A 24,730-nucleotide genomic window follows, 5' to 3' on the forward strand; every position below is an offset into this window, starting at 1 on the left:
CTTTAGGGAGACGTAAGAGTGGAGAGGACAGACAATGATTTTATGCACTTCTCAGAGCTTTGGAGGCAAGCTGGAAAAGTCACACGCTAATCCGCCCCCACCACCACTTGACAGGCCTCATTCATTCCCATTTAATCTGCATTTCAGACCCCAAGCATCCAAAATTCCCAAATGAGATTGCGATTGAAATGAGATTTCAAAAGATAACTGCTCCTGCTAGCAGCATCCATCAGCGTAATGCCTGGCCAATTGAACTCCAGAGCCTGGGCCTGACATGCTCTTGTCGAAAACGGTCCCTGTCCTTTGAGCCCCAGGAGAAGTCGGCACAATTAATAGGACGGCATAGAAAGAAGAGCTGCCTGTGCCACATTCCGGGGCAGAAATTTATAAGGGGATGTGCAAGACAGGCAAGGAGTATGCCGAATTCCCATTGGGATTGGGACACAATTGCCTCCTCTCCCTATCATCCTACATCAAAAACATTGCACTCTGTACACATTTTTGACACTTGGGTTTTTTTGCATAAACCCTTTACAAATGAAACAAAACAACCCGCAAAGTGCAGACTTGTATCACTCTGTGTCTAAACCAAAAAGCACCTTCCCATGCAGTATCCCATTTCTCCCTATGACCATTCTTATACGAGTACTTAGTTCTATTTAACTACCATGATTCGCAGCCATGGGTAGAATTCCTGCTTTGTGGATTTCTCTGGTCCTGGTGTACAATGGTGAGATAGGGCCTTCCTTGCTTGCTCTCCGTGGCCTCTGCAAAAGCCATAGGGCACAATCCACTTGGAAGGCCTCCTGCAGCCGTTTCTGCCCAAGGAAAGAAGACTTGTTGGTGCCAAAGGGAGTTTCTGGAAGAACAATATTTCAAATAAATATATGCAAGAGGCTTCCCAGCATGATTGAGTCGCAACGCAGACCGGGCAACACCTGCGCCGAAAATAGCCATCCATTTGAATTCTTGAGCAACCCGGTGCAAATTACATACAAGGCTATGAATAATAAAGAGAACTCAAGAAAAAGGCATCACGGAAATAATCTTTTCCTGTTCATTTGTTTTGACAGCTGTGATTTATTTTCCATTATTCCTGATAACACAGTCCTAATGCAATGGGAAACATATACCTGGCGCGCTTTGCTAAAGGCACCGCAGCTTTAATCATGCAAGACCTCCTTGCCGCCTCTGCAAGTCAATCATTACCGGAAAGAAGCGGGGAAAGAGCGGCCTTTGGAAATGCACACAGGCTGCCCATGGGACCATTGAGGGGGCAGGCTAATTCATGTCATCCAGGGTGCATTAAAAGGCCCTGAAAGGTTTGCCTGCCTCTGTTGCACCTGGATGTATTCGTATGCCTTTTCTCCACAACCTAACCGGATCCCAAAATAATACAAGTGTGCCTTTTATAAGGCTGCCCAATTGTCTCCCCGGGTAATGTACCAGAGTCACGTGTTGGTTACAAAAGGCATATAGAGAATTGGTTCCACAATTGCTCTCATCGGGATCCTTTCAGATGCGTTGTATTCAGTCCCAAGAGTCACGGCAGCAGGAGATTCTGGGAATTGTCATTGCATCTGGAGGGCAACAAGTTGGAGGAAAGTTGCTCTAAACAAGCAACCCCACGGTGATGCAAGATGGTATAAATATGATTATGAGGTGAAAGCTTTCCCAAGTGTCACAGAAATTGCCTTCTGACTCGCACCATGCTTGCCTCCTTCTCTGCCACTTACCCACCAGATTTTGGGTCACGCCAATCTCTTACGTCAATGAATTCAACAGGAACTCCTAAAGAAGTGCCTCCTGATTTTGCAAGACTTGGACGGGGTGCGGACTGGGGCTTTTGGAGATCTTTTCTGTTAGAGTGGGTGTCAGGGTACGTGCCGGGTGGGTTTCTCCAAAGTCCATCAATCATCTTCTCCAGCACCCTGATGAATTGGTTGCAATCCTCTGCCACACCAATTCCTCTGTTCAAATGTCAGACTCAAACACATCAGTAGTCTGAGGTCCAAACATTTATTCAATATCTACAAACATATTTACAAAGCATAGCAAAAGCCATCGCTCTGAGCTGGCATTCTCTTACAGCCTCTCGCCTCGGCAAGCACAGCTCAACACACTCAGAGATAAGAAAAACATTCCTCAGTCCGAAGGAAGTTCCGACCTCCAAAGGCCGGAAATCATGCCTGATAGGTCATAGCAGGCTGTCAGTCAAAACTAGCCTGCTGTTAACTGTTTCATTGCTGAAACACACACTCTTGCAAAACAGCAGAAAACACTTGATTTACATTTCATACATATACAACCATAATCCAACATCTTCTTCATACCGGTCACTTCTAATCCAATTCAACATAACTGAAGACATCAATACATGGCCTGTGTTGACATTCTTCATGCATAGCTGCCTGATATTTTCTCAAGTAAGGCTAGCATACCCCACTGGCAGATTGAGCTTAGAAGTGAGAATTACCGGTCTGCCATTGTGCACTGTTCTAGACCTGTTTTTGTTCTGGGGTATCACGGAGGGAGAAAGATATCAGAATACACAATAAGTGTGGGTCCTTTTTAATATAGTGCTTGGTTGGGATGAAAAAATAGTATTGTGCCCTAGAAGAAATGGTAAGGGAGGAAGAGAGAGCAACATTAAAGCATAACACCTAAAAATAATTAATACTAGTTCACAGAAAATGATGTTTGTTTTGCCCTACCAGTGCAACTCCCTTAGTTCTCCATCACTGACCAAGGATGATGAGCATTGTAGTCCAGCATTATCTGGAGAACCACCTCAGTCCCCTTTTCTGTTCTGGGGGTAAATGCTTCATGGGCAGGAAAGAATCTCAACAAGTTGCTCAAGGACAGAGAGTGTATATCTAGTGTGGAGTACAGCTAAAGGCAAGGAAAGGCACAATGTGAGGAGAGCTGCAGTCATGGTTACCTAACATAATAAACATAACAATAATAATAGCAGCACCATGAACTGCAGCTTCTCAAAAACCCTTTGGTTGAGGATCTGCATGGCTTAAGAGGTGCTTTTCTGAGGTCACGTTTGGCCATTAATAGCTGTAAACATGAATCTGAAAAGTTACGAGTTTATAAGTCCAGTTTGTGAGCTTGTAAATATTGATCAGGGAACACGATGCCAACCTGTGTATTTTTATATTTTTAAGGACTTTCAACATTATTTATCTGTTCAGGCTCGGGGGGCGGGCAGCACCGCTGTTTATTTGGGTCTGAACGTCCAGCTTGAAGGAACGTTGAGATTTGCTTGCATGCCGTGGCATTTTGAATGTGACTGCAGGGCTCCATTTATGCCATTGTTTGTTTGTTGAGCTGAGTGTTTGCAGCCTGGCTGAGCCTTGAGGTGAATCCTGCCATTTTTACAGGTGAGCCGAGCGCGCCCAAGCTGGAAGGCCAAATGGGAGAAGACGGCAACTCCTTCAAAGTGAACCTCATCAAGCAAGACGACGGAGGCTCACCCATTCGGCATTACCTTGTCAGATACAAAGTTGTAAGTCCTTCTGAGGCCACTGAGTGAATCTACATGAGCATTTGTACCGGGCTTTTATGAGCATCATTTGGGGGGGGGGGGGGGGCTTTTTAAAGGAAAAATCTTAAGCAAAGTCATGGTATGATCAGAAACAGTTAAATTTGTACATCTAGTTAGTCTCTAGTTAGTTGAACCTGAGAAAGTAGGTCTTACATAAACCAGTCCTTTGGAATCGGGGAGAAACACTCTCCTGGATCTCACTGGTTTTATATTCAGGGAATGGGTGGCCTTGTCCAAGTCAATCTCTTGTGGCTGAATTCCCTTCCCTTCTTTTTCTATCTGCCGTCCTGTTGAAGAAGCAGTCCTCCGACTGGAAGCCCGAGATCCGGCTCCCTTCGGGCAGCGACCACGTCATGCTCAAGTCTCTCGACTGGAACGCCGAGTACGAGGTCTCCATCACGGCGGAAAACCAGCAAGGGAAATCCCAGGCCGCCTACGTCTTCTTCAGGACTTCTGCGCAGCCCACCATCATCCCAGGTAGAGCCCTAACCAGCTTCTTTCTGCCATTGTTTTTCCGCTTGGAATTAATGCAACAGCACCACATCCCTTAATGTGCTTGAGGGTATCTTTTTCCAGAGCGGGAGGAAGTAAAAACACTCGGCAACCCGCTTGCTTACAGTCATCCTCATAACTGGTTACCCATCTAAAGCTTTAATGACTCAGCCTTGTACATAGCAAACACAGTAGTCCAGTCCCTGGTATGTAGCATCCACTTGGTTTTCCAAGCCCTTCTACAAAGTCCTTGACATGGTTGCTTTTGTAACGCATGGCACTCACATGGAAACATTCCAGAGCATTGAGGCCAGAGGGAATTCCTCATGGTACGTTTCTGGCCACGGAAGGATTCCCCTTACGACCTTGATGTCCTGGTTTTGACAGTACAAAGCATCCATCTTCTATAGAGCAAATGCATCTGTACCTTTTCAGGCCAGGGAACCACAGGAGCAGCTCTGAGGCATGAAGCTTAGATGAGGCCAAGCTTGTGAAGGATGATGAGCTTTCTTTTTGTGGCTCCCACCTCCAACTCGGGCTTTCTTTCACTGCAGCATTCGCACTCAAGGGCTGCATTGCTTGTGAGAGCTTTGCTAGCTTGGATTTTAATCATCATAAAGAGGCATGCATGTCAGAATGGGAAACCATAGACTGGCAGTAAATGCATCACCGTGCGATGCCATTCGAGATGCCGTTCTTTTCATTTCTTTCTAAAAGGAAGCAGCCAGTAATTTTAGCCATTTTCTTCCAATGGAAAGTCTTCAGAAATTGTGCTGTTTTCCAGGTTTATTTGCAGCTTAGACTTATTCCACATTTAGTTTGCACTTTTCTGTACAAAATCCCATTTGTCTCTATAGGAAACAGCATTTTCAGCACTAAAAACAACCTTTCTATGTAGTAGCAGCATTGGTTTTTCCACAGAGGATGTTGTTGCCAGTACAGAGGCTACTGTATTCGACACGAAAAAGTGCCAAGTGTGAATTTTTCACACAATAAGCCAGATTATAAGATTCTTCTGGTCAGAGTTTTCTGACACTCGAGAAACACTCGAGTATTTATTAGCACCTTAAGACAGTTCAAAAACTGTGCCAAGAAGAATGCATCTTATGGTGCAAACAAAGTCCATATTTCAATCTGGCTTTGCATTTTAATTCATTTTGCTATGGTTCATAAAAAGTACAGGCAGTGCAAGCCGTGCACAGACCCACTTTATTGCGAGCTAAGACTGACATAGGTCACTTCTTCTAGAAGAAGGCTTGTTTCAAGCCCTGGGATGGACCAAGGAGGACACTTAATGCCCTAAAGATACCCCATTGCCCCCACTCCTGGAGAGAATATTCTTGGCTGGGACCTCAGTAACATACTAAAACGACTGATGTTCTGTTTTGTCATGCCAGCCGCTCTAATGCTTCATGCTGTCATATGTTTGAAGGACAATTTTTTGTGGCTGGGAGATCTCAAGCGTACACTTTGATTCAAATGGGTTCACAGAAATTTCAATCTGATGTGGATGCGGAAGGAAGGTCACTTCTGTCCTAGACTAAGTTGGGGGGAGAGCAGAAGGCAAGAGTGAGGGAAGAATGAGCAGAGCAGGGGTGTGAGAAGGTTGAGAGAAGATGCCCAGAAGATGGTGGGTAGAATGGCATTTCAACTCCATGCAGGGAGGAGAAGCCTGGTCTTGGGGGAGTCTTCCCAGGTGGCTTAGAAGTGCTTTAATGGTAACCAGCCCCCCAACTGGGTGTTCCTTCACCCCTCTTTCCTCCCCTTGGACCCTCCTGGACACAACCAGTCTTCTTCTGGATTCATCCATGGGAAAACCTTAGTTAGGAGAAGGCACATCAGCCGTTTCAAGTGGAGGTAGCTTTGCAACGCAACTGGGGATGGACTGCAGCAACCCAAATCTCAGAGCTGGAATGTCCTGTTTTGAGAACTGTGGGGTGAAATCACCTCTCTAAGGTCCATCAGCAGAGGAGAAAGGATCTCTGGGTTTTGTGCAAATCTCAATGTGGCCCTTAGAGAGGCCAGTGATCAGCAATCATTCTGAAGCGTGCAACGGGTGGGAGGTGGATTCATCCACAAGGACTCCAAGATCTTTTTCACATGTACTGCTGTCTAGCCAGGTGTCCCCCATTCTGTATCTTTGCATTCCATTTTTTCTGCCGAAATGCAAGATACTTCACTTCGGCAGAAAAAATGGAATGCAAAGATACAGAATGGGGGACACCTGGCTAGACAGCAGTACATGTGAAAAAGATCTTGAAGTCCTCGTGGGGAAGAAGTTAAACATGAGCCAGCAATGTGATGTGGCTGCTAAGAAAGCCAACGGGATTCTGGCCTGCATCAATAGGGGAATAGCATCTAGATCCAGGGAAGTCATGCCTTGGTCAGACCACACCTGGAATCACACTGTGTCCAATTCTGGGCACCGCAGTTGAAGGGAGATGTTGACTCTAAGCTGGAAAGTGTCCAGAGGAGGGCGACTAAAATGATCAAGGGTCTGGAGAACAAGCCCTATGAGGAGAGGCTTAAAGAACTGGGCATGTTTAGCCTGCAGAAGAGAAGGCTGAGAGGAGACATGAGAGCCATGTACAAATATGTGAGGGGAAGTCATAGGGAGGAGGGAGCAAGCTTGTTTTCTGCTGCCCTGCAGACTAGGACGCAAGGGAACAATGGCTTCAAACTACAGGAAAGGAGATTCCACCAGAACATCAGGAAAAACTTCCTCACTGTGAGAAGGGCTGTCCGGCAGTGGAACTCTCTCCCCCGGACTGTGGTGGAGGATCCTTCTTTGGAGGCTTTTAAACAGAGGCTGGATGGCCATCTGTCGGGGGTGCTTTGAATGTGATTTCCTGCTTCTTGGCAGGGGGTTGGACTGGATGGCCCATGAGGTCTCTTCCAACTCTACTATTCTATGATTCATCCAGCCTTGTCAGAACACGAGTGTTTGTGTCCCTTGTGAAATCCCGCCAGCAAGGCTCCTGTTCTCCTCACCTGGCATCCTGTGTTGCATTACTGGTTTCCGTGTCCTCTGTTCGCTTTCCATCCACGTTCCTCCTTGACTCTCCCTCTCGCTGCCAGCTCCCCGACCCATCCTCTCCATTATCATTGCCGCTGCTGCTGCTGCTCTGTTCTTCTAACCTTTTGGACATTTTTTAATTTATACTAAGTTAAAAAAAAACCTTTAAAATTCTTATTGTTTTTTCTATATTTATGACCTATTTTTTCTTTTATCTATTTTCTCTCTCTCTCTGTCTCTGTCTTTCTATTTCTTTTTTTTCCCCTTCCCCACAATTCCTCTCCTTTTCCCGTCCCTTTCCTACGTCTGTCGCCATACATGTCACTTTGGATCCCAATGGAAACATCCACTTTGCCACATGCATCGATTTTGGTTGTTGTTGTTTTTATTTTCACAACATGGATGATGATCATGCCGGCGCCCATAACTGTTTTTGTATGCAAAAACCCCGTCCGTTTTTCTTCCCGTCTCCTGGGAATCCCTTTCGGCAGCAACCATGGGAAGCCCAGCGGCCTCGTCTTCCTTTGTTTCGTTGCTCTTCTCTGCTGCAGCTCTGCTTCTGCTCTGTTAGGAACTTTCCAAACAACAACAGCATCAAACGGAAATTTGCTCTTTCAGACCCCAGTTGCCTTGCTGAGGCCAGCAAGCAAGAGAGAATTCCTTAGGTCCGAGGAGTGTGTCTCTTCTGAGGGTCAGGAGATCAAGGGCAGAACACAAGAGATCATAATTTTTCCGGAAAGATATGCCATTGTGTAATGAGGAAGGGGACAAAAAGATACAAATTGGGCATTTACTCCACCACCATCCCACCCCTGTTTTGTGTCTAATACAGTGGTCCCTGCCACCTCCACCGCCCCCCCCCCCCCCCATTTTTGGCCATTTTTGGATGTAACAACAAACCGAATTGGATATACTTTTCAAATTCTAAGGGGGAAGAGTTGTGTTTCTGATCTGTGCCTCTGAGATCATTTCACACTTCGCTCTTTGTTCATTTTTACCAGTAGTAAAAGAACATTGTGATAAAATGATAAAATGTCCAAAACGTAGGTTAACACATTTCTCACCTTGATGTTACTCACTGTTCATTTAGATAAACATGTCTTTTCTCGTGCCCTCCGTAAGATTTCTGTAGTTTTCCTGTGCCAGGAATCTTTATGAGGTTCATTATCGGAGGGCTCCTTTCTCACAGCCTGTCTTCTTTGGGAAACCGGTGCTTGGTGGGATTCACGGGCTCCTTCGGCGAAACCCTTTTTGTATTGCGTTCCCAACACACTGCAAGGAAGAGACAAGGCCTAGCCATGCAACCAGGGATAATGGGAGTGTTCTGGGTTGCAGAATGGACTCTCTCCTACTTCAAGCTGAAGATTCCTGGAAGCGGAAGACTAGAGCAAGCGGAAGACGATCTGCTGGATCCTCTCCCCAATGGGCTAATTTTTAACTTGCAGGACATCTTTTTAACATGGCGCAGCATTCAAAACGTAGGGCTCCCCAACGGCACCTTTTCAGGGTTCTGTCTTGCTGCCTCTTGCTGCCCGTCAGTGGCTGCGGAGAAAGCCTGTCCATGCAAATGGGTGTCTAGATTTATTTTTTCAGTCAGCAACCCTGCCCTCAGTTGATGATAATAATCCCAATTGGTGATCCTTCTGGTTTCCAAGAGGCACAGATAACTATAACAAATACCAAAAAAAAAACCCAACAAGTAGTCAACTGTTACACACAATAGTGTTATACAGTACTAAAACATATATGACAATTTAATCTAGAAAAGAATAGCTGAACAAAGATATATAATGGTACAACATGCAATAATGCATTTTTTAACAGAGATAATACATATAGTCAGAGTTTTTGTCTTCACTCATATATACAGTACTAGCTGTGCCCGGCCACGCGTTGCTGTGGCCAAGTATGGTGGTATGGGAAATAAAGTATTGAGGAATTGGTGGTAGTTAAGGTCAAGGGTAAAGGTTTTCATCTGACATTAAGTCCATTATAAATGAGTTATATAGCTGTGCGGGCCTTGAGTCTACACTGCCATATAATCCAGTTAAAATCAGATAATCTGTATTTTATAGGCAGTGTGGAAGAGGCCTAAGTGAGGCCTAACTCAGCCTGTTCCCTGGGCTGAGTGGGTTGCTAGGAGACCAAGTGGGCAGAGCTTAGCCTTCTAACTGGCAGCAATTGGATAAAAACAATTATTCCTCTCCCTCTAATTAGGACTTTATTTTTCTTTTCTTTTTGTTGTATGAACGTAGAGGCATGGATGAGGGGTTGTGCTGCCAAGTTTAGTGTTTCTGGAATGTGTAGTTTTGTTGTTTTGTCCTAGGCCGAAATTCCATTACCCTTTTATATATATAGATTTAAGTCCCATTAGTAATTTTGTATACTCCTGGTGGAGGTGGTTCAAACTGTCAAGAGTTACCATATATCTTCACTCTTCTGTATAGTCTTATAGTTGATTAATAAACAATGAAAAAGAAATGTGTTAAAGAAGAGTCTCCGTAGGAATGAATAAGATACTTGAGGTATCCTTGGAAATGTCTCTACAAAGAACCCCGGGCTTGTAAATCTTTGTTTTGGGAAAATCCTTTCTTCAGGATTCTTCACAAGTGTTGTGAGACTCAACACATTCATATAGCTCTCTCAGTGGCTCTACAAATACAGTTGGCTTGGCTTTCAGGAGTGAGCTATTCTTTTCTAGATTAAATTGTCATATATGTTTTAGTACTGTGTAACACTATTGTGTATAACAGTTGACTGCTTCTTGTTGGGTTTTTTTTTTTTGGTCCTTCTGGTTTGCCAAGTTTTTCTTCCTAAGTGAGATGCTCCTGGCACCGTTGAGTGGGACCCTCTTTTTAGGGTCTGTTTTTAAGGAGGGACAAAAAGTGTGCCAAACTCTGGTCCCTATAACAGGTACAAAACAGCTCTTTGCATCAGCCCTCTGTCACACACATCTGTCCCATCTGCAGGGGGTCCAAAGCATGCTGGAACCCCTCCCTCGCTCACAGTTTTCCTATTCCCTCTTGACTGTTTAAGGCCCAAACCCTGCAAAGCATGAACACCGCTGCATGGAGACACCATTACCCGCATGCACATGTGTCTGCCCTCACATACCTTTACTGACAAGGCTTCAGCAAAATGTTCAAAATATTTCTTACAGGTTCAGGCCAAAGTTTGGCACTTGCCCTTCATCCTAAATTTAAACAGTCTACAGAAGATCCTAATAGGCCAGTGTGCCAGGATTGCCCTCGTGATTGTACTTTCCTCAAGTTACACAAGGAGGTCCTAATACCTTCTTATACAAGCATCTCCTTCCATTTGCTTGGCAATGCAATGACCTGGTTTACAGACCTGGTCCAGTGCCCAGCCAGAGCTCCATCTCAAGAAAGGCAACCACTGAAGCAAAGTCTTCAAGTGAATATTAGAAGTGGTTGAACCCCTGCCAAGTGATTTCTCCATTCTCCCTTTCTGGCAGTTCATAACCTGGGTAGCCTTTTCACTCGACCAGCTTTAGATAGGATCTCAGCTATGCAGGTTGCTTACATAGGAAGCACGAATCTCATTGGACCATTGGTTCACCCAAGTTTTCCTTTAGGAGAGGTTCCCACACACACTGGTGTGTAGCTCATGCAAGCGCATGCTAACATTTTATTTTCAGTGTTGCTCAGTTTGCATGACTGGCCCTGTGACATCTCAGTGGCTTGCACACATCTTCACCATGGGTGTGCAGTGACCATTTTGCAAAGACCGTCCATGTGCTCTTTGTCAGCGTGAGGTCAGGGTGCGTGCCGGGTGGGTTTCTTCAAACTCCATCAATCATCTGCTCCAGCACCCTGAAGAATTGGTTGCAATCGTCTGCCTCACCAATTCCTGTTCAATGTCAGACTCAAACACATCCGTAGTCTGAAGTCCAAACATTTATTTCAATATCTATAATACATATTTACAAAGCACAGCAAAAGCCATCGCTCTGAGCTGTCATTTCTCTTCAGCCTCACGCCTCTGCAAACACAGCTCAACACACACAGAGATAAGAAGACACATTCCTCAGTCTGAAGGAAGTTCCGACCTCCAAAGGCTGGAAATCATGCCTGATAGATCATAGCAGGCTGTCAGTCTAACTAGCCTGCTGTTAACTGTTTCATTACTGAAACACACACTCTTGCAAAACAGCAGAAACACTTGATTTACTTTTCATATACATACATCCGTAATCCAACACTCTTCTTCTCATCCTCCATGCTTGCCAACATGCTGACTGTGGGCTGTGGCTCCTCACTAAGACCAAGCAATGGGTGAAGCAGCCTCTTTGGAGGGCCTGCTTCTAGGCTTCAGTCTCCCCTGCTGAGTTGTAGATGCTCCTCTTTTGACATGGAGAAGTTACTTCAAACACTCCACTTGACCAATTAAGGCAATTCCTTGAGTGACAGTTTCCTCCATCTTGATTCGTGTCTGTCCAGATTTCTGGACTGAGACTGGAGAGAATGTCCAAAACCAAGCACAGCCTTGGAGGTCTTCCAAAACACATCAAAGGAGGTCCTGAATAGCCTGGAGACTATCTCTCTGGTTCCAAACTAAGAGCCCAATAGAAGCTGTGGTTGGGGAACCTTGATCTGGAAATAGATCCAACTGCAACCCAGGTTCTGATTGAGGAACTTCCTGCCTTTCTTGTTCAAAGATGTCTTTGTCAAGGAGCTAAATTAGATGGCGCAAAACCCATTTGGAGCCTGTGATTCTACAAAGCTTTAACATTAAATATGGCCACTTCATGGCCTATTCTTGGTGGTTGCTTAGAAAGAGGAGACAGTGCACAGTCCTTCCCGAACATTTCCCCCTTTAAACAGTACCACCCCCTAAATGCCATGTTAATAAGTCAGAGTGATAAAATGTTAATGCTCAGAGCTCATGTAAGATGTAAGAAGGTCTGTCTCATGTAAGATGGGGCTCTTGAGAAGGTCTATCTCATAGGCCAATGATGGTACTGAACCCAGGGATGAAGTTTGTGCAGGAATTCATGTAGCAGAAGAGAGTCTTTTGTTTTCTTACACATTTACAAAAGCAAAACACCTCCCTACCGCCATACGATCCTATGTCTGGGGCTCTTGAGAAGGTCTTTCTCATGGGGCCAGTGATGGTTCTGAACCCAGGGATGAAGCTTGTGCAGGAATTCGCGTAGCAGAAGAAAGTCATTTTTTTCTTACACATTTCCAAGCAAAACACCTCTCTTTGGCCATACGATCCCATGACTTCCCGATCTTCCAACAGATTTGACCCCAGTTGTCTTGGTGAGGAGAGGAGAAGTTCATGTGATCTTGGTGGGATGCAATAAAGCCTCTTCATTCATTGTCTCTCGGGAGAAGTCTCCAGGCCGATTCTTGCTGCATGGCTCCCTTGGGCATCCCAGGAAGGATGCTGGCGCATGAGCTTCCATTGCTGCTCCTCGCCCCACTAAAAGCGACCACCTTTCCCCCCAAACCATGGTGCTCCTGGCGGGGCTGCTCCAGCCCATCAGCTCAGACCTGCCAGAGTCTGTACTACTCCGTCCAAGCGCATCCGCTATTAACAAAGCAACGACGCTTCAGCATAGGAAACTTGTTTGAGTCTCTGATTATGTTTACACGGTTGCATTATTAAAAAAAGAGAGAGAAAGAAAAAAAAGACTAAGGTATAACAGATGTCTGTTTTTCTTTTGTGTATCTGAAAATTGTGTAGTCGTGTCCATATGGGCATTCCAAGCGGCCGGTCAAAGGGGTTTGTGCTTTTTGAATATGGAGGGGATGGTCTTCTCTGTACGTCACTCAATGTCAAGAAAACCACCACCAGACCCTTCACAGGATTCTCATCTACACTGTCATATAATCCAGTTCAAAGCAGAGAATCTGGGATCAGAAACTGGATTTTATGGCAGTGTAGATGGAGCCCAAGATCAATAAGTTAATTCCTAGTGGGTGGAGCAGGGGTTGTATCATACAACAGGAAACATATACATATACCGTATATACTCGAGTTAAGCTTACCTGAATATAAGCCGAGGCATCTAATTTTATCACAAAAAACTGGGATAACTTATTGACTCGAGTATAAGCCGAGGGTGGGAAATGCAGCAGTTACGGGTAAATATATATCTAGACATGTCTATATATATTTGTGTGTTCATTTCCCCCCTGTAATATTTGCAAGCCCTATATATAGGTAGGTAAGAATATATTCATATCTATCCAGACATCTCTCTTTATATAGATATTTGCAGAGACTTGCAAACATATGAGGGTAAATTCATATATAAAAATAATGTATATGTATGGCTACAGATACACAGGTACATGGATCTATATGTATAAAGGATTTGCAAAGACCTGCAAACATATGAGAGGAAATTCATATATAAAATTAATGTACAGTAGAGTCTCACTTATCCAACACTCGCTTATCCAAGGTTCTGGATTATCCAACACATTTTTTAGTCAATGTTTTCAATACATCGTGATATTTTGGTGCTAAATTCGTAAATACAGTAATTACTACATAGCATTACTGCGTATTGCACTACTTTTTCTGTCAAATTTGTTGTACAACATAATGTTTTGGTGCTTAATTTGTAAAATCATAACCTAATTTGATATTTAATAGGCTTTTCCTTAATGCCTCCTTATTATCCAACATATTCGCTTATTTAACATTCTGCCGGCCCGTTTATGTTGGATAAGTGAGACTTTACTGTATATGTATGGCTACAGATACACAGCTACATGGATCTATATGTATAAAGGATTTGCAAAGACCTGCAAACATATGAGGGGAAATTCATATATAAAATTAATGTATATAGATAGATACAAATATAAAGGTACATAGAGACTGCAAAAGCTTTTAAGGGATTAATGCCTATATATCTTTAGGACAGTTAAACAAATATTTCAGGGGAAAATGCTTTCATAAGATTAATGAATATATATTTTTCTTCTTCCTGACTTGCAAGGTCTCTTTTCAAAACATTCCCTTGATTAAGAGCGAGGGAGGCTTTGCAAAAGAAAACACACTGATAAGGGAGGAGAAGAGAGAAATAGATCACATATTGCAAGCAATAGCCCCGGATTATAATCCGGGGGAGGCTTTTTCAGCTCATAAATAAGGGCTGAAAAACTCGGCTTAACTTCGAGTATATACGGTAATTAATATCCACTCTTCTCCCCAAACGGGGCCCAGTGTGGTTTATAACAACTAAAACAAAGTACATCTACATGTGCCAGTTTGTAGTTACTTGTGTACATATGCAATATGTGCATGATCTACACTGCCCTTTTCTGTGCCACATGCACTCCCTTCTCCAGTCTGTCAAAGGATGGAAGTGATATGGCAACATGTTCTGTCTCCACTGTTGCCGAAGCTGTGTTGTTGTCTTGGCACGAGTGTCTCCTTCTGTGTCACAATTGCAAGCAGGCATATTTTGCGGTAGAGGAGTCGCAGAGCAAGAATATGAATACACAACAGTTACCTTGCTAACTGCTTTTGCACACCTTGGCACCACATGGCAAGCCCATGGTTTAAAGGGAGCTTGGCAATGCCAGTGTGCTGGAGCAGAAGCATCAAAAATTCTTCGTTTTCCAAAGCCAGGGTGGAAATGCCAAGGGAAAAATGGGTATTTGACACAGAAGGACCTTATCATCCTGCACAAAAGGGTCATCTGTGCTGTGAAACATTGAAGTCTGAATCTGGTTTTATGGAAAATATAGATACGTTTTTGAAGGAGTCAGATATGCCATATAGTTTGCTCTCTATTTAATGTAACTTCTCAGCTACATTTGAAGATGACCCCACATTTTCAAGTGATCAAAAGACATATCTACTAATTTGCTCACAACTGTACTTCAGATATGTCTTCAAAATTAGGGAGCACTGGTGTTTCATTTCTAAAGTGTTTCTAAAGTATAGTTAGTAAAACTTTTGTAACGAGAGTAACGAAATTTCGTTACTTTTTTGTTATAGTAATTGAGCAAGTAGGGAAACCCTCATTTATACATCTTTTGTGGTGAAACTTGCTACGATGGTAGAACACGTTTACCACTGTTGGCCCATTAAGTTTCAACATGTTTCACTTATCCATGGGTTTTGGGGGAATTTTCAAAGTTTTTATAAACTACATTTTTTTAAAAAAACTACAAGAGTTGTCTCCCTGAACTTTCTATACAATGACACAAGATAACATGGGATCATTCCCCCAACTTTCAGAAATATTCATGCATCTACTGATTTTAGGGATTTTAAAAAAAGTTTTGACAACAATGTTCTTTAAAAAAGCTGTAACACTCGGATATCACATTGTAAGTACAAATGTAGCGAATTTGATGCGACTTACGACGACACACTGAGCCTCCGGTGGCTCAGTGTGTTAAAGCACTGAGCTGCTGAACTTGCAGACCGAAAGGTCCCAGGTTCAAATCCCGGGAGCAGAGTGAGCGCTCGCTGTTAGCTCCAGCTTCTGCCAGCCTAGCAGTTCGAAAACATGCCAATGTGAGTAGATCAATAGGTACCGCTCCGGCGGGAAGGTAAGGGCGCTCCATGCAGTCATGCCAGCTACATGACCTTGGAGGTGTCTATGGACAACGCCGGCTCTTCGGCTTAGAAATGGAGATGAGCACCAACCCCTAGAGTCGGTCACAACTGGACTTAACGTCAGGGGAAACCTTTACCTTTACCACAACTAATGAAAAGATTGCACACCCCTACTGAAGAGGTATAGTCCTTCTGAACATTTTTGTAGTGTGTAGATTGCATGGCTAAGCATTCCTTGTAGATGAATCCTTCATGGGCCCAGCTAGCAGAATATTTAAGTTGCAGAACTCACTCTGCGTGGGACTGAATTTCTCTGTCCATGGACTAAAACTGAGTTAATGGGCTCATGCCTGTTTCTCAAATGGTTCCAGAAGTGCTCTGACTTGCTCTGCACCAGAAGAGAACGGAGCAGCTAATCTTAAAACTGGAGTTAAGGAGAGGAAGGATGGGTTTGAGAAGTGTGCCAAAGTTTCTCCTCTGAGGGCTGATAGGAGAGAAGGCGGTTTGCAGTTGAATGATCCATGTATGAATTCAGAAGAGGAATGTGTCTAGCGCCTGCAAGAACCAACCATGAGAAATTCGTTTAATTATGTATCTTGGCAGAGCGCTGATCTACCCGGCTCAGACATTCTGCAAAGCACTTAATGGACTTCTGATGCAAATGTCAAAGCAAGGGAAGGGGGTGAAGCCACATTATTTTCCTGACTCTGCCCTCCATGGAGCTTTGCCATTGGAGGACAGAAAACAAGGCAAAAAATGTTGGCCAAAACATGTTGTTTCAATGGAGTCTCATACCCATCAGGCTAAAATTTGCAGGTGTTTGGAGACCCAATTCTGTGCAACACACACATAAATGCCTGAATTCTACTGATCACCCCAATTAAAGTCAGTTGTTGCATGGTGGGAGGACATTTAGAGAAATCTCAATAATTCAGGAGTTTCATTCTAGTTGGGATCACCAATAATAATAATAATAATAATAATAATAATAATAATAATAATAATAATAATAATAATAATTTTATTTTTGTACCCCGCCACCATCTCCCCAGAGGGACTTGGAGTGGCTTACAGATATAAAACCAGCATACAATAGTATCAAATACAAAAACACACAAATTTAAAAGGCATTAAAAAAATCAAATCAAATTCGAATGATGATGCGCAGTGAGCAAGAAGAAACATGTCACCATCATATCTGTGATCCCATCAGGTTTGGCTTTCCAGTGTTGTATGAATGCAACCATATTGGTTCCTTTAATAAGACACACACAACAACAAGAATTAAGGAATGAACTGTTAACATTTTTAGGAAATCCCAATCCAAGAACCTATTAAAACGTTGCAAAGGATTCGTTAAAAACACGAGGATTTTTTAAAAAGTCTCCTTCTTGGTCGGCTGTTGGGCTCAATGGTGGCACTTAGAAAAGAGCCTTCAATAATAACCTAGAAGAAGTGATCCTGCCGATGCCTTGGCCTCTTTCTCGTAAGGGCTCCAAAGGTGAGCATCGGCATTTTTGAACTGGGCCTGGCATTAAAATGAAGAGAACTGGGATGGGAAGAATATTTGACAATGTGTTTCTCGAATGTTGGGAAAACCCTGATGACAATCTTGGTGGCTTCTAAGGTTGAGGTAAATATTCAGATGGCTATTTTTGTGTCGATTCATTTGATGCACTATTACTTAGCCCCGTTGTACTGCTCAAAAACAATCAATGATATACATAAGAAAGCAATCATATAAAAAACTAGTAAAAGAAAGGAGAATAAACAAAAAGTTGAAGGGCATCACTAGCAACAAGGATAGGCTCTTTTTAGAAAGTAATGTCTATGAAATGAAAATTCAAGAGAAAGGAAGTGACGATGCCTTGAGTTGAGACAAAATCTAGCTAGACTTCCAGATACTTTCCCTACAAGAAGCATTACACTTATTCATTGGGTAATGTAAGTATTGTACTTTAACTCTTATATGTGTTTTATTGCTTATATCTTTAGATTGTTTATATTTTGATCGGATGCGTTTTATTGTTTACCTCTGAATTTTTGCTGGATTTGTAAGCCGCCTTGAGTCCCATCCAGGGTCGAGAAAGGCGGGGTAGAAATGAAGTAAATAAAATAAAATAAAAAAATAATAAATGGAAGCAGGTCTCCAGCTTCAGCCCTCTGGCCTTGAAATGAATGATGTTTTTTTTTTCTGGCTGCCTTGGTTTATATTCAGCCCTAGGCCTTTTGCCAGATATACCTCAAAAAGATTTCTAAGGGCTATTAATACAGTAGAGTCTCACTTATCCAACACTCGCTTATCCAACATTCTGGATTATCCAACGCATTTTTGTAGTCAATGTTTTCAATATATCATGATATTTTGGTGCTAAATTCGTAAATACAGTAATTACTACATAGTATTACTGTGTATTGAATACTTTTTTGTCAAATTTGTTGTATAACATGATGTTCTGGTGCTTAATTTGTAAAATCATAACCTAATTTGATGTTTAATAGGCTTTTCCTTAATCTCTCCTTATTATCCAACTTATTCGCTTATCCAACGTTCTGTCGGCCCGTTTACGTTGGATAAGTGAGACTCTACTGTACATATAAAAATGACTTCCATATTAATAGCTCTTTTTGTTTTGTTTTTATTTTTGTTTATTGTTGTTTTTATATTTTATTTTTATTTTATTTTTATTTATTTTTCTTTCCCTCTTCTCCCTTTTTTATTTCTTTTTTATCTCCTTTTCCCACTCCCACACTTTTTCTTTCTCACCTTTTTTTTAAAAATAGATTATTTTTTTCTTCACTTTCTGTCAACAACCATTGTTCTCACTCTTTCGTTGTACTTAATTCTTATATATATATCAATAAAAATTTTATTTAAAAAAAAAAGATTTCTAAGGGAGCCATACTAGTCCTGTGGTAGTACCCTAAAGCCCATCAAGTTGTATTTGGCATCCATTCTTATGGATTGAAGCTGCTTCCTCTAGGGAGGCTTCAAAGCTCAAATTGTTCTGCAGACTATTTGACTTCTGTGTGGCCAGAGCACAATTTTGCTTGCATTTGGATAAGCACAAGTAAAATCAAGAAAGGTGATACTTGGGTTGAAGACACAGCATTTGCTCTATTTGGGCGCTCGCCAGTGTCTCGTCCCTTCACCCGTTCACAACTTCCACAGTCCCATGTGGGATATGAGTCCTCATCTGCTATCTTTCCAGGCAGAGGATTCTAGGGAGAGGTAGTGTAGGCTTTGCTCTGGTGATAATATTCACCAAACAAACTGGGAGATTGGACTAGGTGCTCATATGGTCCTTGCTAACCATGGTGTTTTCTCCTCTTTCCCTCTTGGCCTCTGAAGCCAGCACAAGCCCTACATCGGGACTGGGCACTGCCGCCATCGTGGGCATCCTCATCGTCATCTTTGTCCTTCTGCTGGTGGCTGTGGATGTCACCTGCTACTTCCTGAACAAGTGCGGCCTGTTGATGTGCATTGCCGTCAACGTGTGTGGCAAATCCGGTCCTGGGGCAAAGGGCAAAGACATGGAAGAGGGCAAGGCTGCCTTCTCGTAAGTAACAGGAACTCTGCCTTCTGTATATATAAAAGAGTGATGGCATCACGGCGACCCACAAAACTACAGGCCCCCCAACCTCAAAATTTGACAACCCAACCCATCATCCGCGGCTCTAGGTTGATACAACAAAAATAAAAGAAAAATAAAGTCCTAATTAGAGAGAGAGGAATAACTGCTTTTATCCAATTGCTGCCAGTTAGAAGGCTAAGCTCCTCCAACTTGGTCTCCTAGCAACCCAATAAAAAATAATTAAAAACACTAAAAAATAATTAAAAACACTAAAAAATTAATACAATAAAATACTATAATAACAGAAAATAACTAAAAATAATACAAGAAAATAATAAAATATAATAAATAAAAAGATAACTTACAATAAAATTAATTTAAAAAAAATACAAATAACGTCAAATAAAAATTACACAACAATTTTTAACCAATACCACCACCACTTTGCCACAACAACGCGTGGCCGGGCACAGCTAGTTCCTTATAAGGAGAATAGACACCCTTGGAAGTCCATACTCTGCTCCCATTCTGGGGCAGAACAAGCTTGGCACTGAGCTGTGGACATTCCCCAAGGAGATGTGATCAGAAAAGGTCACATCAGTGTCAGATGGCATACTCTAGCTGACAGTGGCTTTGCCTAGTTTTTTCTGTGCCATGCTACCTGAGGTTACTTTTGTCAGAGTATTTGCAGCGCAGCAGTAGTTGGATGGAAGCAGTGGAGCGCAGAACGAAGAGACACTCAGAGACGTTGGTAAAACTATTTACAAAGTTTTACTGTATGCAGCAGTAGTCAATACAAACAGACTTGCAGACAACAGACACAGGACTGTTCTGTTCTCCAACAGAACTAGACTCAAACTCTAGGCAGACAGAACTCAACTGAACTGATGCAATCGGTATGCACAAACACTTGTGTCTGGATACTCCCTAGTTCCAGCCACACATCAAGGTCATCATAGCTTCTTGGCAATTAACTCCACATTAGGGTACATTCTGGATGATGCAATCAGTTGCAATACAAGCATGGCACAAATTGCATTTAAACATTATCAATACACAAATTCCACATTAACAACTTTGCCTAGAGCTTATGTAGCTGAACTTGAAACACTGTGCATCCTTGGTGTTCTTTTGACCTCTGTAGGACAATGTAAAGAGATATGCAAAACCCAATGATGATTCAAAAACATATGTTATAAACATAGTATGTATATTAGAGCAACATATACATTCAACATTCACAAAAATAATGCCCTGGTCAATGTTATAATACGCAAACGTATCTTACTAAATATTATCAATCAAACATAATTATATAAGAAACTGAAAACCTAGAGGCTTAAATATGGGCTAGAGTCAAACCGACTTAATGTCTCTGCGGTATTTGAAAGATGCCACAGGATTCCAAAAACATATGTTGTCAACACAGTATGTATATTAGAGCATCATATACATTTAACATTCCCAAACAATATAGGATAATATAAGTCTCTGCCGTCCTAGAGGAATTTACTATAAATTTATTGGCTTAAACCTGGAATAGAGTCAAACAACTCAGTCTCTGCAGTACTGAAAAAATTCTTCAGGACTCCACAGGTTTTGAATCAAATAATTTAGATAATCAAACCATAAGATGAAGATCTTATAAAGTATTTTAGATCCTGTGTTGGTGGTGTCGGAAGATATAAGATATCTCCAGGAATTGCAGTATAACAGAAGTAAAGCAGAAGTAGATTCAGTGTAACAGGAGTAAGTTCCAAAGCCGGGGAACAGATTAAATGCAGATGTCGTTCCTAAGTACAGTAGAGTCTCACTTATCCAACCCTCACTTATCCAACATTCTGGATTATCCAACTCATTTTTGTAGTCAATGTTTTCAATATATCATATTTTGGTGCTAAATTCGTAAATACAGTAATTACTACATAGCATTACTGTGTATTGAACTACTTTTTCTGTCAAATTTGTTGTATAACATGATGTTTTGGTGCTTAATTTTTAAAATCATAACCTAATTTGATGTTTAATAGACTTTTCCTTAATCTCTCCTTATTATCCAACATATTTGCTTATCCAACATTCTGCCGGCTCGTTTACGTTGGATAAGCGAGACTCTACTGTAGTTGGCTGTAGGTCAGAATAGGTCCCGTCATATATATAGCTGTTTACAACTGGTTCCCAGGTTTTACTCCAGTTTCAGAAACCCTTCATCTGGTAAGCGGCAAATGTTTTATAGTTTCTATATTGATGGCTCTGCTTCAGGTATTATGTTTGCAGTATCAGTGTGCTGTTGTGGATTCTGTAATGATGAGATTTTGTCTTTCTGCACAACATAGAAAAAGTCACTTCTAGCCTCCTTGCCTAGTTGGCTCCCCTCCCACATGAGAGTCTGTCCTTCCTTAGTTCCATGATTATAAGAAAGAAGCAGGCATAAGAAACGCTAGTAACTGAATGAGAAAGCGGCCTTCAACCCTTAACAGTTCTCCCCATTCCACTCCTTACAGGAAAGATGAGTCGAAAGAGCCCATTGTGGAAGTGCGAACAGAGGAAGAGCGGACCCCAAACCACGACGGAGGCAAACACACGGAACCCAACGAGACCACGCCGCTAACAGAGCCAGAGTACGTTGAGTATGGGCAGTATGGGAAACGGGAAGCTAAGATCATGGTTTGGTCTCCATCAGCAGAAGGAAGGGGTTTCTCTGTAGATCCTTTTTAACGTTTCAAGTGAAATAGTTTTGGTTGCATATGTGTATCTTCAAAGTGTGTGTGTGTGAGAGAGAGACCGAGAAAGAAACTCATCCACAGGGAGAGGTAGGTAGAAGGAAGTCCTCAGGAGCAGTTAGGGAGAAATCAGCATTTCAAGAATGTATCAGAATGGGAGTTGAGAGCCATTTATCATGACTTAAGCTTTTATGGACTCATTTTATCTGATACACGAAGTGCTCTGCCAAGTTGGCAGCTACATGTGCTCAGGGCTTGAAGTGGGTGAGATGTCAGTGATACTTAAATCCCATTTAAGTGGTAATAAAATACAACAAGTGACAGTTTCCAAAGCAGATGAAAAAAGGGTTTTGCCAATGGACCTTCAACCTTTTGGAAATTGGCGTGTGTTGCGGAAGGTCCTCCCTGAACCGTTTGCCATCTGAAAAACCCCTCCTTGGTATTGGAGCTCCATCACTTGAGCCAACCTCGTGCCAAGAGGCTCGGCACTCTTCTTGCCTTTGTGTCCTTTCTTCTTCTCTTTTCTTTGTGTGTTCAATAACCGCATGTCGTTCCTGCAGTTGCATTGACTCTCCCAGCCGCCTGCCGCTTTCACGGCCTTCATGGTCTGTTTCTCTCTCTCTCTTTCGCCCCACTTTCTCCCTCTCTCTCCCCCTCCTCTCTGTTTTACTTCCCGCCCCCCTCACAGGCACCCTGCCGACACCACGGCGGCCACTGAGGACATGATGCCCTCCGTCACCACCGTCACCACAAACTCTGACACGATCACAGAAACCTTTGCCACCGCTCAGAATAGCCCCACCAGCGAGACCACCACGCTCACCTCCAGCATCACCCTGCCAGCCACGCCAATGCCGGACTCCAACTCCGTGGCCCCCGCTCAGGGCACTCCCTCAAAAGCGGCCGTGGCGTCCTCTCCGCCCCTTTCCGCCCCCAAAGTGGCTCCTCTGGTTGACCTCAGCGACACCCCCACATCTACCCCGTCCTCCGGCAAGTTGTCGTCCGGCGTCCTGACCAACCAAGGGGCCGTGCTGAGCCCCAGCTCCTCCGCCAAAGCGCCCGAGGTATCCAAGGGCTCCGCTCCGGGCAGCAAATCCCCCGCCCCGCCACCCCCGCACCCCACCAGCCCCCCAGCCTCCTCAGAGCCCAAGCAGGAGGCCTCGGGCACCAAGAGCCCAGAAAAGGAAGCCACGCAGAGCAACTCGGTGAAGAGTCCAACAGAGGCCAACAAGAAGGGCGAGGCTGCCGCAGTGGCCACCGCAAACGCCACTCAGAACGAGGACTTTAAAATGGACGAAGGGAGCTTCAAGACGCCAGACATTGACCTTGCCAAGGATGTTTTTGCCGCGTTGGGCACCAACGCTCCTGGGGGACAAGCGGCTGCTGCTGCTGCTGCTCCGTCCGCGCCGGAGACTTCCACATCGCCAGCGCCGGCCAAGACAGAGTATGCCTCCCCCCTTTACACCCCTCTTGTTGATGTGCTGTGTCTCTTTTTCGCACTGTGCTGTGTTTTTTGCTCCACTTCTGTGTGTCCGCCTCAAATTAACCTAGCTGTTTCTTAATGTTTCGACTATTTAACACAATGCAAAAAGAACATTTGGAATTCAGGTGCCTGGGCTCAATTTTGCCTGGCAACTTGGGACAGGAGCCTCCCAGTCTTGCAACTGTAGTCCCCCTCACACCTTCCATATGTTTCCAAAAAGATCCCTATATAGTTTGTGTTCAGGGGACTGATTTGGGGAGACTAGATAGCTTGATCTTAACACACTGGTGGCACAGTGTGTTAAAGCGCTGAGCTGCTGAACTTGCAGACCGAAAGGTCCCAGGTTCAAATCCCGGGAGCAGAATGAGCGCCCGCTGTTAGCTCCAGCTCCTGCCAACCTAGCAGTTCCAGAACATGCCAATGTGAGTAGATCAATAGGTACCGCTCTGGCGGGAAGGTAACTGTGCTCCATGCAGTCATGCCGGCCACATGACCTTGGAGGTGTCTACGGACAACGCCGGCTCTTTGGCTTAGAAATGGAGATGAGCACCAACCCCCAGAGTCAGACATGAATGGACTCAACGTCAGGGGAAAACCTTTACCTTTTACTGAGGTGCCATCCATCTGCTGCAACTGGGGAAAACCTCAGTTGAATGACGTGCACCTACAGAGAGCAGGATAGTGTAGCCAAAGTCCAAGAATGGGGCCTATCAACAGATGTTGTGAATCTTATGCAGAGTCTTGAGCTTAGGAAAACATGCAGAGTTCATTGTACAAGAGGAAAAGAACTTCATCATAAAGATGGTGAGAAAGAGGATGGTGAAATGGCAATAGAAAGGCCCTCTAGGAGTGAGCGAACACTCAGTAAAGCCAGGCACCTTTGCAGAACTAGACAGTGGGTTTTCCAATAATATCAAAGTCAGTAAACCAAAAAGTTGCAGGTGATTCCACTTTTTGGACAGCTCTGAGTCTGCATCTCAATGGAGCTGGCTGGTTGGAACAGGAAGGCCTGTTCTGGAAAAGGTTTTCTTATATTCATGAACCCTGTCCTTCTGTTCTGAGGAGGATCAATCTGCAGTCTTGGGTTTTAGAGGAAAGGCCCATTTCCAAGCACTACATGTTTATCGCTGTATTGTGGCAACCACCAATTGGCAAGGAGGTGCCTCCTATTTCAGCAATGCGCGACCACCAAAGACTCAGGGAGGAGACCTTTTACTTTTTTTTCTTTCTTCTTTGCTTTAGATGGTAGCGTAACTTAGTTTAGAATATATGCGACAGAGGCTTGGATGTTGAAAGAACAATAACAAGTTTATTCAGGCATAGAGCTTAGTGGTT

General features: G+C 43.4%; 1 protein-coding gene across 18 annotated transcripts in view; it reads left to right on the forward strand.

Annotated features, from left to right (window-relative positions):
• The window catches only part of ncam1 (neural cell adhesion molecule 1), a 182,179-nt gene that overhangs the window by 149,693 nt on the left and 7,756 nt on the right, over nt 1–24,730 (forward strand). For 4 of the 18 annotated variants that reach the window (XM_062961172.1, XM_062961174.1, XM_062961176.1 and 1 more), the window contains 5 exons: nt 3,390–3,514; nt 3,853–4,030; nt 18,967–19,174; nt 21,694–21,810; nt 22,601–23,356. In XM_062961172.1, coding sequence (XP_062817242.1) covers nt 3,390–3,514; nt 3,853–4,030; nt 18,967–19,174; nt 21,694–21,810; nt 22,601–23,356 — 1,384 coding nt within the window. Of the gene's footprint in view, nt 1–3,389; nt 3,515–3,849; nt 4,031–7,552; nt 8,178–18,966; nt 19,175–21,693; nt 21,811–22,600; nt 23,357–24,730 lie in introns of those variants that run through there. The other 14 variants (XM_062961171.1, XM_062961173.1, XM_062961175.1 and 11 more) reach the window with 4 other exon arrangements.

Source organism: Anolis carolinensis, unplaced genomic scaffold (genome assembly GCF_035594765.1).
Source record: "Anolis carolinensis isolate JA03-04 unplaced genomic scaffold, rAnoCar3.1.pri scaffold_8, whole genome shotgun sequence".
Classification (NCBI taxonomy): domain Eukaryota; kingdom Metazoa; phylum Chordata; class Lepidosauria; order Squamata; family Dactyloidae; genus Anolis; species Anolis carolinensis.